The sequence below is a fragment of the Periplaneta americana genome, chromosome 8, assembly GCF_040183065.1.
Source record: "Periplaneta americana isolate PAMFEO1 chromosome 8, P.americana_PAMFEO1_priV1, whole genome shotgun sequence".
Classification (NCBI taxonomy): domain Eukaryota; kingdom Metazoa; phylum Arthropoda; class Insecta; order Blattodea; family Blattidae; genus Periplaneta; species Periplaneta americana.
Window position 1 is genome coordinate 149,620,931 of NC_091124.1, and position 16,795 is coordinate 149,637,725.

General features: G+C 34.7%; 1 protein-coding gene across 1 annotated transcript in view; it reads left to right on the forward strand.

The window, feature by feature from the left end:
* Positions 1-507: 507 nt before the first annotated feature.
* The window catches only part of LOC138705147 (mitochondrial-processing peptidase subunit beta-like), a 35,107-nt gene continuing 18,819 nt past the window's right edge, over positions 508-16,795 (forward strand). The window contains exons 1-5 of the mRNA XM_069833808.1: positions 508-650; positions 5,100-5,324; positions 7,266-7,437; positions 14,002-14,158; positions 14,291-14,475. Of these exons, the coding sequence (XP_069689909.1) occupies positions 579-650; positions 5,100-5,324; positions 7,266-7,437; positions 14,002-14,158; positions 14,291-14,475 (811 nt within the window). The 5' untranslated portion in view covers positions 508-578. The remainder of the gene's footprint in view (positions 651-5,099; positions 5,325-7,265; positions 7,438-14,001; positions 14,159-14,290; positions 14,476-16,795) is intronic.

Here is a 16,795-nt window from a genome sequence, read left to right on the forward strand (position 1 = left end):
ATCTCGTTATATCGGGATTCTATGGTTTTGCTTTGCCCCCCCCCCACCCCCCAAAGGAAACGGTTCTCTCTCCGCCTATGATTACTGCCACATTGGTCGCAACCGTTCAAACGTTTCAGCAAAACCAATATAAAAATACTGCAGCTGTAACTCTGACAAAACTTGTTCACACGTCGCTAGGTACTTTAGGGCTGCGAGCAGAGTCGCAGAAAGAAAAAGTAGGGAACACCTGGTTCGGTAGCCGCTACTTTTTCGTTGCACTGTTGTATCAAGGCTTCTAATTGCTGTTGTATTACGAGAGATACGCAGCGCTACAAAAGTAGTGACGTGTGACTGTTTCTTTACTTTGTACATTTATAAATAAAAAATACACGTGCAAAGAGCAGATAGTGAATAAAACTGTTCAGAAAGCAAAATGTGCAACTCGCAAACACACTTTCTGAATACACTCCTTCCGTCATTGCATCAGCCAGAGCTACGAGTGCAATAGAGTTGTTAGTTTCGTAAAGGAAGCTATTGTTGTAGTTTGTGAATCACAGTGCCTCATTGAAATCTTTGAAAAGATTGAAGAGAAGAAAATGGCTTATCGATTGTTGAGACTGGGTTGTTATGCTCCTGCTTTCGTTAGGTATAGCAGCGTATTTGGTGAGGTATGTATCAAATTAACTTATATGAAAATTCACTTTTATTATGTAAGTAGGCATAATATAGCCTATATATAGAACCGTTTCTTTATACTATTGTTAACATTACGTATCGCATTAGGTGAAAACAGAAGTCCGTGTCATGTGCAGCAGGATATCGAAATTTCAGTGATTTTTAATTTTATGTTTATATATTGCAGGATAAGAAAGCGGTTATTTTCATAATTATTCACATTAAGCGTAGAGCGTACCACGTTTCATTCTGCAAACTTAAGTAGTTTCGTGCAAGAATAAAAAAATCCGTGGCGCTACAGCCCATGAAGGGCCAAGACCGACAAGCCGGCTGCTGGCCTCACGTTCACATGCCGAAGCAGAGGTGGACGATCATCCAACCAGAATGGAGGTATCGTGTGGTAGCTACCCAAGTGCATCACGATGCTGGGTGGGCACCGGTCCCATACACTGGCCGAAATTTCATGAGAAAATTTCTTCTTCACGAGGACTCGAACCAGCGCGCATTCCGTAACACGAGTCCTAGACAGTATACCTTAGATCACAACGCCATGGCGCGGGACTTCGTGCAAGAATAATAGGCGGATATTAGTCCTGCTCTCTTCAATCAGACTGATTATTTAGTCCTGACAGCTCAGCGACGCGAAAGAGGGAAAATAATAGGAGGAGTGGGGAGAGTTCCGGAGTAGAGATAAGGGCGAGCAGTCGGCAGAGGAATGCAGTTCAGCAAATTGTACTGGAAACATACTTCTCTACTGTACGCATGACATCCGAATGCTTCGAAGGCAAGCGAGTAAATAACCCAAACACCCCTTAGCGTAACTAAATGGACTCGCCTGTCCCAGGTGCACATCTGCGGCGACTGTCAGGACTAAATAATCATACTTTTATAATTTTCCTTCTCTCTCTGTTGTTAACATCAGTTGTTGGCTTAAATCGGAAAATTGAATCCCAGACAGTTGATGAGTTTAGATTGCTGGTAGGTTAGGTTGAATCAAGCTAATCTATTTTATTTTGTTTTACATTTTTGTAATTTCATGAATTCGGCAAAGGCTGTACTTAAATCTTTCGAGATGAATAGCCCTGCCTTTAAAGATAATTTAGGGTCATTCCATGTTAAATTAATCAGGTGACTGAACCTTCGTGTCTCAGATTTTTATGATATTTGGGATGTGAGTTATGTCTATCAAATACTACTTACATTAAAATACAAAATTTGAGATAGCTATTTTGATTTGACAGTTTTTTTCAAATGAGTTTTTGAAACACAGGAAAAATTCCAAATTTTCAGTGAACAAGGTTTGTAATTGAATAACGAAGCGGAAAAACGTTGCAAGCGCCAAAATAAAGTTTTACAAGAACAGAAAAAGGAATTCTTGATGCTTAGCATTGTTATATTTTCCCATAACCTCCTAAATTCTACAGCCTAATTTGAATGTTCCACTTTCATTTTCAATCAACAGAGTTCACTAAAATATAAAATGGAGTACGTGCATTGAAGTGTTCTGCTCATGGGCAGATCTTTCACTGCAAACCCAGCATTCACCAGTCTTCCCTATTTTCTGTCTTCCTCACAGTCTCCGAATAGCATAAACTACAGTGGACTATAGTGGACCTTATGTTGTCAGCAAACAGCTGGATACATTAAGAAGATTGATTAATCTCCACATATGATCCAATTAAAACATTGAAAAAGAAAATAATATATCGTTTGCAATGTTTTTCTGCTTAGCTATTAAATTCCGAAATTATGTATAAAGCTAGAGAACTCATCTATGGTCCATTTTAAAGCTCTATAATGGACTTTGATTTCATAGAGGCTAGAACAAATTTTGAACGAAGGGGGAAGGGAGTTCGAAACTTTTAAACATTTTCATTTTTTAACTATTTTTAATTAAAAAAAAAGTAGGTTACCGGTACTTGAAGATACCTACATTAGGTTTTTCATGAAGTCAAATGGTGAAATTTTATTGTGAGATAAGTTACCATTGGGATCATAATTAAAAACAAAGTTTTACCGCATACAAAATTTCAAAATGGAAATAGGCAAATGCTGATTTATTTCATTTAATATTTTAGCTCTGTATTTTATTTTGTTATGTACTTAGACCACTTTTTCCTCCTTATTTCTATGAACTAAAGACGATATTTACATTTACAGGCAATAGATTCTTATGGACTTTGGAAATGCTAATTACTCATCATAAGAACAACTCGATAAAATTATCATTAGTACTGGTACTGGAAATTTACACTGATAGTTTTAACCCAAATGATAAAAGATGATGTTGTTGTTTTTTAATGCCAGGCATTTGACAATAAAGTCATTTGACCTCTTGCACTCCAATATTTTTCGAAGATATTATCATGGTCAGCCACTGAAGCACAGATTTTGAGGTGTTCCGAATACATTTCTTGGTTTGAGTTGCACAATGGGCAGTTAGGGGACTGATATATTCCAATTCTATCCAGGTGTTCGGCCAAACAATCATGGCCTGTTGCCAATCTAAATGCAGCTACAGACGATTTTCGTGGCAAATCGGGAATAAACTGTGGATTATGATGCAGAGAGTTCCATTTTTTCCCTTGAGATTGTATTATCAAATTTTGTTTGTTGAAGTCTAAGTATGTAGATTTAATAAAAGTTGTGAAAGAACTTCTAGTGTCACTTTTATTCAGAGAATGAATACATCCAGTTGGGGACAGGTAGAAGCCTGATATATATTTTCAGCAAATCTACTAGGTCTTTTCTGAACATTTATATGGGCATGGTATGTCATTCTTTTACAGAAATAACATATCTCCTCCCTCCCCAATCAATCAGTATTCTACTTTCTCATCATTGTTGTAAAAGATTTTTACTAATGATGCAGTTTATCCAGGTTTAGGATCAGGGGATGACAAAATTCCTTTTCATGTAACAGTTTTTTAACTGTTTGTGACATGGAATCAGTAACACTAAATTCTTCTTGAATTTTTTCCATAGACCAACTCTTAAGTAACACTGAAGAATGGTTACTTTCTCACTTCCAAAATAAAGTTCAAATTTTTCTTTCAGTTGTGTCAACATCTCGTCTTCATAGCTATTTTAAAATTCCTTCAAGCTTTTCAGATGATCGTGAAGATTCAAGTGAAGATACTGATTTTGACTTTCTTAATTTTCAACTCGGCATATTCTGCAGAATTATTAATTTTTTCTTCTACATTAGTGACTCATCTAAAAATGTGACTTATTTATTTAAAAACTATAATGATGTTTTAGGATCAATAAACTCAATAGTACTACTGAAAGTATTCATCTTGTACACAGAGATTTTCTTTGGCTTTGAATTTACTGAGTTTTTCCTACACCTATTACATTTTTTCATTTATTTTGTGATTCCAAAATTATGTACCGTAATTAACACATTTGGCTTAGCACTTTTTTTTTTTTTAAGCTTTCACAGTGCTGTGTGTGTTTGTTTATATTTTTTCTGAAAAGGGATTGCAGCATTTCACTGAATATAAGTTACTGACCAATTTCCGTATTGAGGGTATCTTTATACTATTCTGACAGAAACTGAGAACCTATGTCAAAAACTTAATCATAGCAAGATGAATCAATCCACGATGACACAAATCATATTTTACCTTCAGAGGCTCACAAGCAGGAACTGAACTATTTAGGAAGCCCTACTCAATAGTGTTCTCTGCAACCTTAGAAACCTATTTATTAATATACAAAAATATATTATTTACTATGATTCCATCAAAGATAGTGTTTCTGTAATTTGAAAAAGTTAAAAAAAAATTCGACCTTCTATCAGGGACGAGTTACATATCAAATTAAAGTCCACTAAAAAAAGCTTTAAAATGAATCCTAGATAGGTTCTTTTGCATTAACAGAGACAAAAATACAGAAAGCTTTGTAAATTTGGCATTTTTCCTGATTTCCAAAAATTAATTTCAGAAGATTGTCCACTCGAAAAATTAAAAATTCTGTGTTTTTAATATGCTCCATATGCCCAACTCATATGCCAAAATAAAATAAAAATCTCAGACATCAAGGTTCAAATTGTTGATGTGACATGAAATGACCCTCTAGACCAGAGTTTTTCAACCTTTATCAACATGTGTCACATTAAAGGTGTAATTAAAAATCCTGCAGCACACTCATATAATCTAAACCAGTAGTTCTCAACCTGGGAGGGAGGATTTTGAGAGTTTTAGGAGGGAATATGTTTACTGATTGTTGACTTTTACTGAGTTCACTGAATGTTAACTTGTGGACTCAATATTTTACTACTCTTCACTTTCATTTTTCCAGTTTTTGCTACAATCTTCACTATTTTCATTTTCTCGCGGCATACCAGTTGAAAATGGCTGCTCTAGAGCTATCTGAGTTTCATTATAATACTAACATTATTTTTTTAGAATTGTCTGTTTCCATGTTATTGTTTTTAGGATAGCTGTAAACTACATTGTAACTCGAAGAAAGTGAGTTATAAACAGACTCATATTAATTTTCCTCCCACCCAATGCACTACTCTTGAGAATGGATTGCGTGTTGCATCGGAAGACAGTGGTGCCGCTACTGTTACAGTGGGATTATGGATTGATGCAGGATCGAGATATGAAAATGAAAATAATAATGGAGTTGCTCATTTCCTCGAGCATATGGCTTTTAAGGTGAGAAATATTTAATTATATTAACTACAAAGCCTGTTTCATATATTACAAGAGGATTACAACAATATAGGCTACATTAATTCATTCATCTGCCCAAGGGCAAGTCTTTACTGCAAACCCAGCGATCTATAATCTTCCCTCTTTTCCACTTCCTCTTAGTCTCTGCATACGATCCAAATATCTTAATGTTCTATCATCTGATATCGTTTTATGCCCTGAACTTTTCTATATCTTTTTATGCCCTGAACTTTTCTTCCAGTCACCATTCTTCTTCCAGTGCACACTTAATTAGGAAGTTTCTTCTTAACCACTTTATTTTTCTCTTCCTAATCAGTTTCAGCATTATTCTTTCTTCACACACTTTTTCTAGCACAGCTATGGATCAAAAATACAGTCTGATTCATTTGGGTATGAATAATATTAATTTATTATTATAAAACTATTATGATAGTAGGAAAAATTTCTAGCTGGTTATATTATGATTAAAAGATGGGAGTTTCCATATATGACAATCAACAATGCATAATCTGAAAGTACAAATGAAAATCGTATATGATTAAAATGGCTACGGTACTACAAATCAACAGCTGGCACAGTGTGTTCTTTGGTATGCTAAATTTGACAGTGTTAAAAAGAGTTCAAAGGGAATTTCGACGTGAATATGGTGTGCGTAATGTACCTAAATACGATTCCATAACGTTGTGATATCGGACATTATGTAGAAACTCGTTCTATGTTTAAAAAAACATGCATGAGGTCGCAGGCAAAACCCAGTACGAGAAGCAGCTATCTCTTGGCTTGGCCCCCAACTCTCCAGATATAACTCTTCCTAACTTCTTCGTGTGGGTTTTGTTAAAGACATTGTCTATTCACAGAAACCCAGGAACATTGATGATCTGAGAGTAAAAATTACTCAAGCTTTTCAACAAATCACCCCTCTTATGTTACAGTGGACATGGGTTGAATTGCATTACGTTATGAGTTGTGCAGGGTGCTCAATGGAGATCATGTTGAGCTCTGAGGAATCTCCCATCTTTCAGTGTTGTATGCACGAAGTTTCAACAAATAAAGTTCAGTAGTAAATGTTTTACGGTGTTTTTATTTTATCCATACCCAAACGGATCACATGTAGAATGAGAATGTTACAAGAAACCGAAAAATTAATGAGATTTGCTGATTATTATTATATTATTATTATTATTATTATTATTATTATTATTATTATTATTATTATTATTATTATTATTATGTAGCTCAGTTGGTAGAGCAGCTGGCTACGGACTGAAAGGTCCGGGGTTCGATCCCAGGTGGTGACAGGATTTTTTCTCGTTGCCAAACTTTCAGAACGGCCCTCGAGGTTCACTCAGCCTCCTATAAAACTGAGTACCGGGTCCTTCCTGGGGGTAAAAGGCAGTCAGAGCGTGGTGCCGACCACACCACCTCATTCTAGTACCGAGGTCATGGAAAGCATGGGGCTCTACCTCCATGCCCCCCAAGTGCCTTCATGGCATGTTATGGGAATACCTTTACCTTTATTATTATTATTATTATTATTATTATTATTATTATTATTATTATTATTACTGGTACCTACTCTGAGTGTTGTATTAAAAGTGACAATTATGTTGTTGATAGTATGTTGGTAATGTGGGCTTAGATACAATTTTACTTGTAGTTCATTGTGGCAGTCCTATAGCTAGTAGCCTAGTTGTTTCATTTCTCTGATAGATCTACTTTTAGTTTCTAAGTCAGCTGTTTGTTTCTTATAAATTATTACCAGTACTAAAAATTACATAAACCATTGAACATGTGTAAGATGAATGTGTTTTTGAAGCTTAAGAATAAAAATTGTCCAACATACATGTTAATGTTGAAGTGCCAATAGACTTCCATAGTACAATAATTAATTTATAAGAGGCCTGTAGTGAATTACTTTTACAGGGAACAGCAAAGCGCTCACAAACAGATCTTGAGCTGGAAATTGAAAATATGGGTGCTCACTTGAATGCATACACATCACGGGAACAAACAGTATTCTATGCTAAATGCCTAAAGGAAGATTTGACAAAAGCTGTGGAAATACTAGCTGATATCATCCAGAATTCCAAACTTGGTCAGTGTTTTTCTGTTTATCAACATTTATCTGATTAAAAATATATTACTTTTATATCAGTTTCACGTGAAGACCAGTGTAAATATGACTATATGCATAATGCTCCCAAAGACTAAATAACGACAATGAAGCTTCAGTATTAAGGTAACATAAATAAGAATTATCAGTTTCTTGCTGTTGTACAGATAGGTCCATTTATGACAATGAAGAATAAATTTAACATTTTTTTTTTGTACTCTAATGAAAACAGTAATTTTGTATGAATTAGCCTACCCTAAATTCAGATCTGAATTATAGAATTCTCTACCACTTACCATTTTCCCCAGAAATTTGTTCTTAAATTTGTCACATAAATTCTATGATACAGGCCTAATTTAAATATTCTCATAGCGGCAACTACCGGTACCTATGTTACAAAACTTCATGAAGATCAAAATTGTTGTAAAATAAGTATCCAGAGTTAAAAATTTGCAGTTAGAATAATCTTTTAGTGAAACCGTTTTTCGTTATCATGTAAAAATATTAATATAATTACGTAAAAAATTTCCAAAGATCTTAGCTTCTAACTTTCATCAGGAACATTCTTAATTATCTGCTACCAAACAATAGTCGGCTGACAGATTAGGTGATCACTTCCTTCTGTATCATTTTTCATTATAGCTATACTGATGGAAACCTTCTCAAATTCTTTACTCACTGCACCCAGGTGGGGAGGAAAGAAGTCCAAGTAAGAATGTAGGAAATGTATTTTCAATGATGTATTACATCTCAAAGTTTTGTATGCCTTTAGCTATCCTCAACCATTTCTCTTCAGTTTTCAACCCTTACATTTGTAGAAAATTACTGTTTACAGTCATCTTGAACACACCCACGCTCGTTTCTCATTGTCCATATCTTCAATCTTCAAGCATTGTCTTGCAATATGTCACGGATTTGTGGGTCAATTTAGCTTCATTTAATATCGGAATTTTTTCTTTCAGTACTGGAAACATCTACCCTATCTGTTCATCTCGTAAGCTTATTTTGGAAACATGAAAAATGACGAAAAATTACATTTTCGGAAATAAGGTGTATTGGGTGAAGCATTTCATCCTCTTTAATTTGTAGTTTTTTTTTCAATCCTGACAGGTTCTTTAGTACATAATGACCCTTTTCCATTATGATATCAACATGAGCACGTCCTTTTTTGTATCTGTTAAAGTTTATTTATTTTCCTGAATTAGTATGCAACCACTAGGGACCTTGTAACCCCTATCAGGCGCGTCCCCTAGGTGGCGGATGGGGGATCCCATCAGATATAGCTATGGTAATAAGGATCCGTGAACCAACAAGGAGCCCAACACCTGGGGGCTTAAAATACTGGGACACCCTCTCTCCAGGGGTTATAAATATGGAGGGCCCGTGCCTGGCATTAAAGGGTGAAGTCCTCAACGTTTAAGGATCAGCGGAAGAGTCAACCCTTCATGCGGGGGAGAGTACACATGAGACTTAAGCCATAAGACAGCAGCCCTGTCAAGTCAACCTCTGCAAAGTGCTGGTAATTCTTCCAGAGTATATACAATTACTCAAAAACTCCACAGACTATAGCCAGACGGAAATGAAAATGATCTACAAAGACCTTTATATTACTCCAAAGCAGCTATTCTATCAATAGTCCCTAAACACACACCTTCATCTCAAACAGCAGAAATAACTAAAATGCTCTCTCAATTAATATCACTCAATAAAAGAATTGTATTCCAATGGATACCATCCCATTGTGAAATCCTGGGAAACGAGAATGCGGATGCTTTAGCAAAGAAGGGCAGCACTGCTACTTACGGACCTGTTACTAACAGTGGCGTAGCATGAAATTTTGAGCAGGGGAAGCTAACTCAAGTTGTCTTTTGTGTACATATGAGAAAACGTATTACAAAAATATAGTCTTAAAATAAATAGTAGTCAATGTCAAGTCAGCAGTCCGAAGATTGGTTGGAACCTCGTAAGTAACACCAATAAGGCATGACCTCAAATGGTAAAATATGATTTCATGGTTTACACATATCTCTAACAAATAGACACGGTCATTTGTCTTTTAAATCGTACTTTTGTTCGTAAGTCAGTCTTGATAATAGAATTGTCCTAAAAATTCAAGTAAATTGGTGTCAGGAACTGTTATTTCACCCATTATTTATTATATCAGCCGCAATGCACACTAACCTTCAACTGAACACAACTCACGAAAGGGATAACTCGGAAACTTTCAATGTAAAAGCTAGCTTCTTCCGTGCCTTGCGACCAGGGTAGGTTAGTTAGAAAGGAATGGAAAATCTGCGGGGTGGATTACACAGAAGAATGAGTGAAAGAAACCAGTCTGCTTGGAAGCTGGTGTGTGCAGGCTTCTTGTTTACTGCTGCATCACAAATCATCCTGAGCTGCCGCATCACAATATTTAACACATAAATATAAACTCTATTAAAATTAATAAATAATTTTGTTCATAAACTGCAGGTATATTATGAAATTATTATTAACTGGGGAAGCTGAGCTTTTTAGCTTACATTGACGCTACGCCACTGGTTACTAAATCTACGTATTACTCTGTGAAAAGATTTATTAAAACTACATACTTAGACTTCAACAAACAAAATTTGATAACACAATCTCAAGGGAAAAAATGGAACTCTCTGCATCATAATCCACAGTTAATTCCCGATTTACCACGAAAATCGTCTGTAGCTGCATTTAGATTGGCAACAGGCCATGATTGTTTGGCCAAACATCTGCATAGAATTGGAATATATCAGTCCCCTAACTGCCCACTGTGCAACTCAAACCAAGAAAATGGATTCGCAACACCTCAAAATCTGTGTTTCAGTGGCTGGCCATGATAATATCTTTGAAAAATATTGGAGTGCAAGAGGTCAAATGACTTTATTGTCAAATGCCTGGCATTAGAAAACACCAACAACATATTACTTTGAACAATATTTGCAAAGCCTACGATTTTACTGTTTCTGAGAAGAAAACTAAAATAATGGCATTGTGGGGAAAGTCACAAATACGCTCAAAAATCATTCTAGAAGGTATACCACTAGAACCAGTTAATAGTTTCAACTATTTAGGTTGCAACATTAATACACGAAATGATTCTGAAGAAGATGTTAATGGGTCATTCATAACCGATTGCCTATTTAACGATTTTGGAGATAATATATCTGTGCTACACTGTGAACCCTTGACAAGACAAGTATAGGTCCAATAAAAGGGTGTGAATAACACTTAGGAGTGAAATTTACAGGTAGTGTTTTTCCATTAATTTCTAAATGTCTGAAATTAAAATTTTGCTTCATGGTGTCACCTGTGGAAGAAAGAATATTTTGCTTCATGGCGTTACCTGTGGAACAAAGAATAGTTAGGCTCTGTCTGCAATAGAATTTAGACAAATGCAATCAGAAATTGAAGCATAACCGCGAACAAGTGCCTATGTTATAATTAAAAAAAAAAATATTGAGTGATTTGCAGAACAAAGATCTATGACGCCTCTTCTATCAAAGCTATACATTTAGTTTTAGCTTACGATAACAGATGGCATGACTATGCAAAATATTCTCAAGCGAAATGTGGTTTAAAAATTGTACAACAAGGGTCTATGTCAAACATGAAATGTTCATGCTGCGCTTTCTACGCCACCCTACAACAATCACAGCTATAGCATCTGCGCGACCAGATGCAGGCAGTGTTATTTTGTCTTTGAAAAGTAAATGATTTCTTAATATCGAAAATGAATATACAATCTGATATCTTAAATAATATTGAAAAAAATAGCAGTATTATTTTTATGGAACAATGGTCTATGCATCTTGACTCAGCAGGCAGCAAAGACTTTGGAGTGGTTTTTCACAAAAATTGCAAAATGTAGCGTAGACCCTTGTTTGCAATTACGCTTCAATTTTAGAAAGATTAATTTTTACAATTTAGCTCCATAGTCAATCACAAGAAACAAATTTCATGCCTCAAAGCAACAATACCATTCGCTAATTTTTTTTTTTCTTGGTAAGTTGACTCCAGCAGTCAAGTTTACCCAAGTTTATGGTATGGGAAGTAGTTCATTTCGGGAGGGAAGATGCCATGCGATATATCCTATAAGCTCTTTACTAAAGGAATCTTGCCTCCCACACCAAGCAAAAACTGAAATGACATCACTGATCTACAATAAATTGGATGGAAATTGGTTCGCTATCATCAGCACTGTAGACTACAAGATAGCTACTTTTATGTTTTCTTTGTCAGCTTTTCAAAATCATTATTACACATCACATTTCAGATCGTTGTTAAAAGCTTAATAGAATATTTTGAACCATTTTTTTTTTTCGAGAACAAGAAACCAACCGTTTAGTTTAGAAAAACCAAGAATACCGGAAATGTAAAGGAATTTCGTAAATTATGGGAAAACCGGGAAATATTAGGGAATTCCGTGGAAAATCATGGAGCTTCATTCCTTCTGCTGTCAAATAATACCAACTACACTTAATCAGCAAACGGTTGACCATTACTTTAAATGTTTTTGTAGAATATAAATTAATCTCAGGCAGTGAAGCTGACCAGAGACCTCTTCCTCCATTGAACTTAGCTACTTCGCACCATTTCACTTTTAACTTTTCAAAAGTTAAAAAGTCTCTCTGTTCCACCATAAATTAGAGACTGCTTTGCACTTTTCATTTCATTCTGCAAAGTCTTTGCATATCAGTAGTTTATTGCAATTCCCTGTTATTGATCTCCATTTCCTAACCAATGAAGAAGACATGCGAGTAATAAATGGTTCTTTAGAAGAAAAAAGATAAACATATTCTTGCATTTGGTTTTAGAACAGGCTCAGTTCTTTCAAGAATATAATCTGCTTGAGTTGGCGTAATTTGAAAATATTCCCAGAATTGAGACAAACTTAGGTTATGGAAATTTATCCTCTTTCTATACGTACAGTATATTCTTTTCTTGGGTTTTTCGTCACTTGAATCACTTAATAGTAAATGTTCTCTTATCATATTTCGTCTCTAAATTATTTTGAATTCAAAGCAAAAATATACTGAATATAATGAATTTAAATTTAATGGCAAAGAAACTTGGGTCTTTGCAAAAAGACCCATTTACTTTTCAGCATATGACTTCGCACTTTTCATTTATTGTATTGATGGAACAAAAGTAGGCTAATACATCGGAAAATTTGAATTTGCACACGCGCCATGTAGAAGTTTCACTAGTGCTGTTTGCGAGATTTAGCGGCAAAAAAAAAAAAAAAAAAAACGAGTCTCAGCTCTGATGCAAAAAAAAATTGGATTTCTTTTCCTAAACTGTAGACCTACTTTAATGGCCGTTTTAAACTTGTCAAAATAGGCTAGTCAGTTTTCTGTGTTATTTGTAAGACGTGTGATACAAAATATATTCTGTATGTACAGTTTTGTGTTTAATATCAGAGTTTCTTTGTTTCATACTACTCCTATGATCGGTTATCCGAACACCCCCCCCTCATCCCCAATTGTTTCAGTTAATCGATGCTCTACTGTAATATAATTGATAAATTTTCTGTACTTTTCCTTTTCACTTTACGAACCAGTTTTTAAAAGTGACAGTGGAATAGGAACTGCAAAGTGAAAAGTTGAAAAATTTAGTGTGGAATAGGCCTTTGATACAGAGTGAATTTACTTCTTTATGTAGAAATGATAATTTCAGTGAAATAGTGGCTACCTGTACCTTGTCTTCAAAATACGACCTGCAGTATACGTCCTGCAGTATTCTTCTAACTGTAAGTTTTAAAACAGAAAGTTGGTTTTATTTATAAAAAAGATCTTTACTGTATATTGTTTCATGGAATGTCATCTTTGAGCGTGAGTTTTCTGTAAAAAAAAGAACTTTTAGTTCTGGAACTAGTGCAAGAATTTCTTGAGGTCCAGAGATGAGTATATGATGCTGTTTCAAACATTGGAGGAATTGGAAAGGTCTCCATGAATAAAAATATGGTTTATATTGTAAATGATGCCAGTGCATTTGTATGTTCAGAATCTAAAAGAGAAATGTAAAGCATTGAATTAACAAGGTGATAAAAAAATAAATAAAGAAGAAAGTTTTGGTGATGAAAAACTTAGAAACTAATGAGGATAGTGGAAGAAGCCCGACAGACTTTGGTAGCTATAAAAGAGGAAAAAATATTTCTACAGCAGTGAAGGTGTTGTGATGTGTTGTTTTAATAATAAATTTAATGTAACTTAAAAATGTTTGATAATGTAATGATCAATTAAAAGTGCGCCTAGTTTAATATTAAATTAAAAAAAATACATTTAAAATATTATTTAATGGAATGATACTTTATGACTTCACTTTGTAAATTGAAACATCAGGGAAAAAATGACTTTGTGTCTGGAAAACAAGAACATTTCAGGGAATTTTAAAAGTATATTTGAGTGAACACTAAGTGTATAGTATTTTTGTTTTGCTGTAAAAAAATCACTGGTAGGCTAGTTGCACTTTATATGGAATGGCTGGTGAACATATTGTTTTTAGTAATATTTTTTAATTATTCTATTTTAGGGGAACAAGAAATTGAACGAGAGAAAGGTGTGATTCTTCGTGAGATGCAGGAAGTTGAAAGCAATCTTCAAGAGGTCGTATTTGATCATCTTCATTCAGTTGCTTATCAAGGAACTTCATTAGGAAGAACAATCTTGGGACCCTCCAAAATCATTAAGTACGAGTTTTATTGTTAGGTTCCTTTGTTACATTATTATCATAAAAATAACAAACATTGCAGTTCACCATTAATTTATGCATATACTAAACCACACACGCAACACATAGCTTCTGTATTGCTTTGTTGCAGACGTATGAAGAAGCAAGATCTTGAGAAATATATCTCCATTCATTACGTGCCTTCACGAATTGTCCTGGCAGCTGCTGGTGGTGTTAACCACAATGAACTTGTAGAAGCTGCAGATGAAAATTTTGAATCTACAAAATCATTTTGTAAGGAAGAAATACCAGTTCTTAAACCCTGTAGATTTACAGGTTTGTATTTTACATTGCAGTTAATAATTAGAAAATACTGATACCAGTACTTTAAGTATAAAGACAAGTAGTAGTTGTTATAGTATTAACATAAGGAAAAAAAATGGTCAGAAAAGAGATCTTTCTTCTTTATTTCTCCGACATTCCCACACTTTCTTTCTGTATATATATTAAATTATTAAGTGAAATAGAAGCTCACTGACTGCCCTCATAAACTGTGGGTTTCGAAGTCTCTTTCCCATTTCCTACTTTAAAATTGATGAATGGTGTAGCATTCTCTACAACAGGTTACTTATTATGCCACATAATAATTTGCACCTGAGTAAACTTACCTACTTAATTTCAGGATGCAACATCAGATAATGCGTATTGGCTGTGCTAAAATTTTGCATTCTTGCAATAGATATAATTGATTTCATACGCCTTTAAATATCTAGAAGAAGAGATACCTCATCCTTTCCCTAAATTTAATAGAATCAGCATCTTTTCACGTCAAGAGTGTCCACTTTAGCAGACCAGCAACATATTATTCTAGATGTTTTAGCATGCTTTGAGCAGTTTGGAAGACCTTCTCCTATTTCATTCTTTTGAAACATCCTTTGAGTTCGTGCAACCTTCGATAGTTTCGTTTACATTTTCTTATCATTCAGTATCTTAGCAGCATCCTAGACAGGTCTATGAAAGATTTAGGCCTTGTAAAAAACTTTCTGAACCTCCTTGACAATCTGTTCTTGTTTTTCAAGACGATCATTTTTCAGCCGTTTTCTGTGGGATGCAACAAGTAATATAAATTAAGAAATGTATTTTTTTATGTTCTGCTTTCGACTTAAACTTCAATTTTAACTTTGTTTTAAACAGTTTCATAGAAAGTGCTTTTCAGTGTACAGTAAGCTGTAACTTCCATTGTCTTTAGTAACACAGGTCAACACACGTAAAACATTATTCTTGCCAAGAAATGAAAATAGGTGACTTTTAATAATTCATGTACCCTGAATATGAATATGAAATCCAAAATCTTCCATCAAGTACCATGTCTTTGGCAGCCACATTAAATATTTTTTATAAAATGTGGTATTTCTTGTAATTTCACTTTCGTAAACTAAATGTCACTACATGCAGCATTTATTACAAAGTATCCGTGATAATAACTAGTAGTGACGAGCTTTTTTATCTGTACTTACAGTCGCTTTAAGTCCAAGGTCATATCGCGACTGTCTGTAGTTTTTAACTGTTGGGAATGAACTGTAGTACTATATCTATTATTCTAGGGTCCAACCAGGCATTCGTTCTTTATTTAACTGAAAATTAGTCATATTCAGTGGAGGGACACCACGGTAAAGACCTCGATCAAATTGGTTCCCACAGGGGATCAAACTCGGGACCTCCCAAGACGTAAACAAAAGAGAGTAACAATTCAGACAAATTAATGTTATTTACTTATTGCAAATTATGACATTTCAGACGTGTATATTTTGAATAAACTGACTCCCAAACATTGAAAATGAAATAAAATATTGTAGCCTATCCAATGTTTAACAGAAACTTAGATGTCTATACAAACCAAAAGATGGTAATGCGGCCAGACAATACACAAATACATCACCATAATCATCTTAATTACAGTTTAGATCCTTTGAACTGCTTCATATCTAATTAGAACTTCATCTATTTCTGGGTCTTCTTAAAGATTCTTTCGGTTGTGGTAGTTATAAACACTTTTTGAGAATAGCATTTTACTTTAAGCTTACTAGTGGTTTGCATTGTTTTTCCAAGTTACGTGTATACAAGGATACACACACATACAAATCACACTCATACATACAAAAGCACACAGTAGAAAACACGCACTCGCTCAGGAAAGCAAATATAGACAAGCACAAAACACACACACACAAGCACGAAAACAAAAGCAGACATGACAAAAAGAAATGTGGGTAGAAAAACTCCATGATAAAAATGGAAACACCGGTGTAATGGAGGTTTGGGTCAGCAGAGAAATACTAGTTAGGATACCTAAGAAGTAATTTCATAAGTGTGCCAGCAGGTTGTCATCACATCGATTTGTTGTCAGAGTGCTTGATGCACATAACTAATGAAGAGGTAGAAGTCCAATTTTTCTTTGGTACTGCACGAATCCATGCTTGTCTTCTATTTTCATCTTTGAGGAATGAAAACGTTATATGCGTGCCTGATTTAATAGACTGTCGTAGTTAGACTGGCTTGAGAACACAGCATTGTATAAGCACCTAAGATCTAAATAAATAAACTTTAACAATGAAAATAATGTAGGCCTACAGCTAAAATGAAATGTCAAAATTTT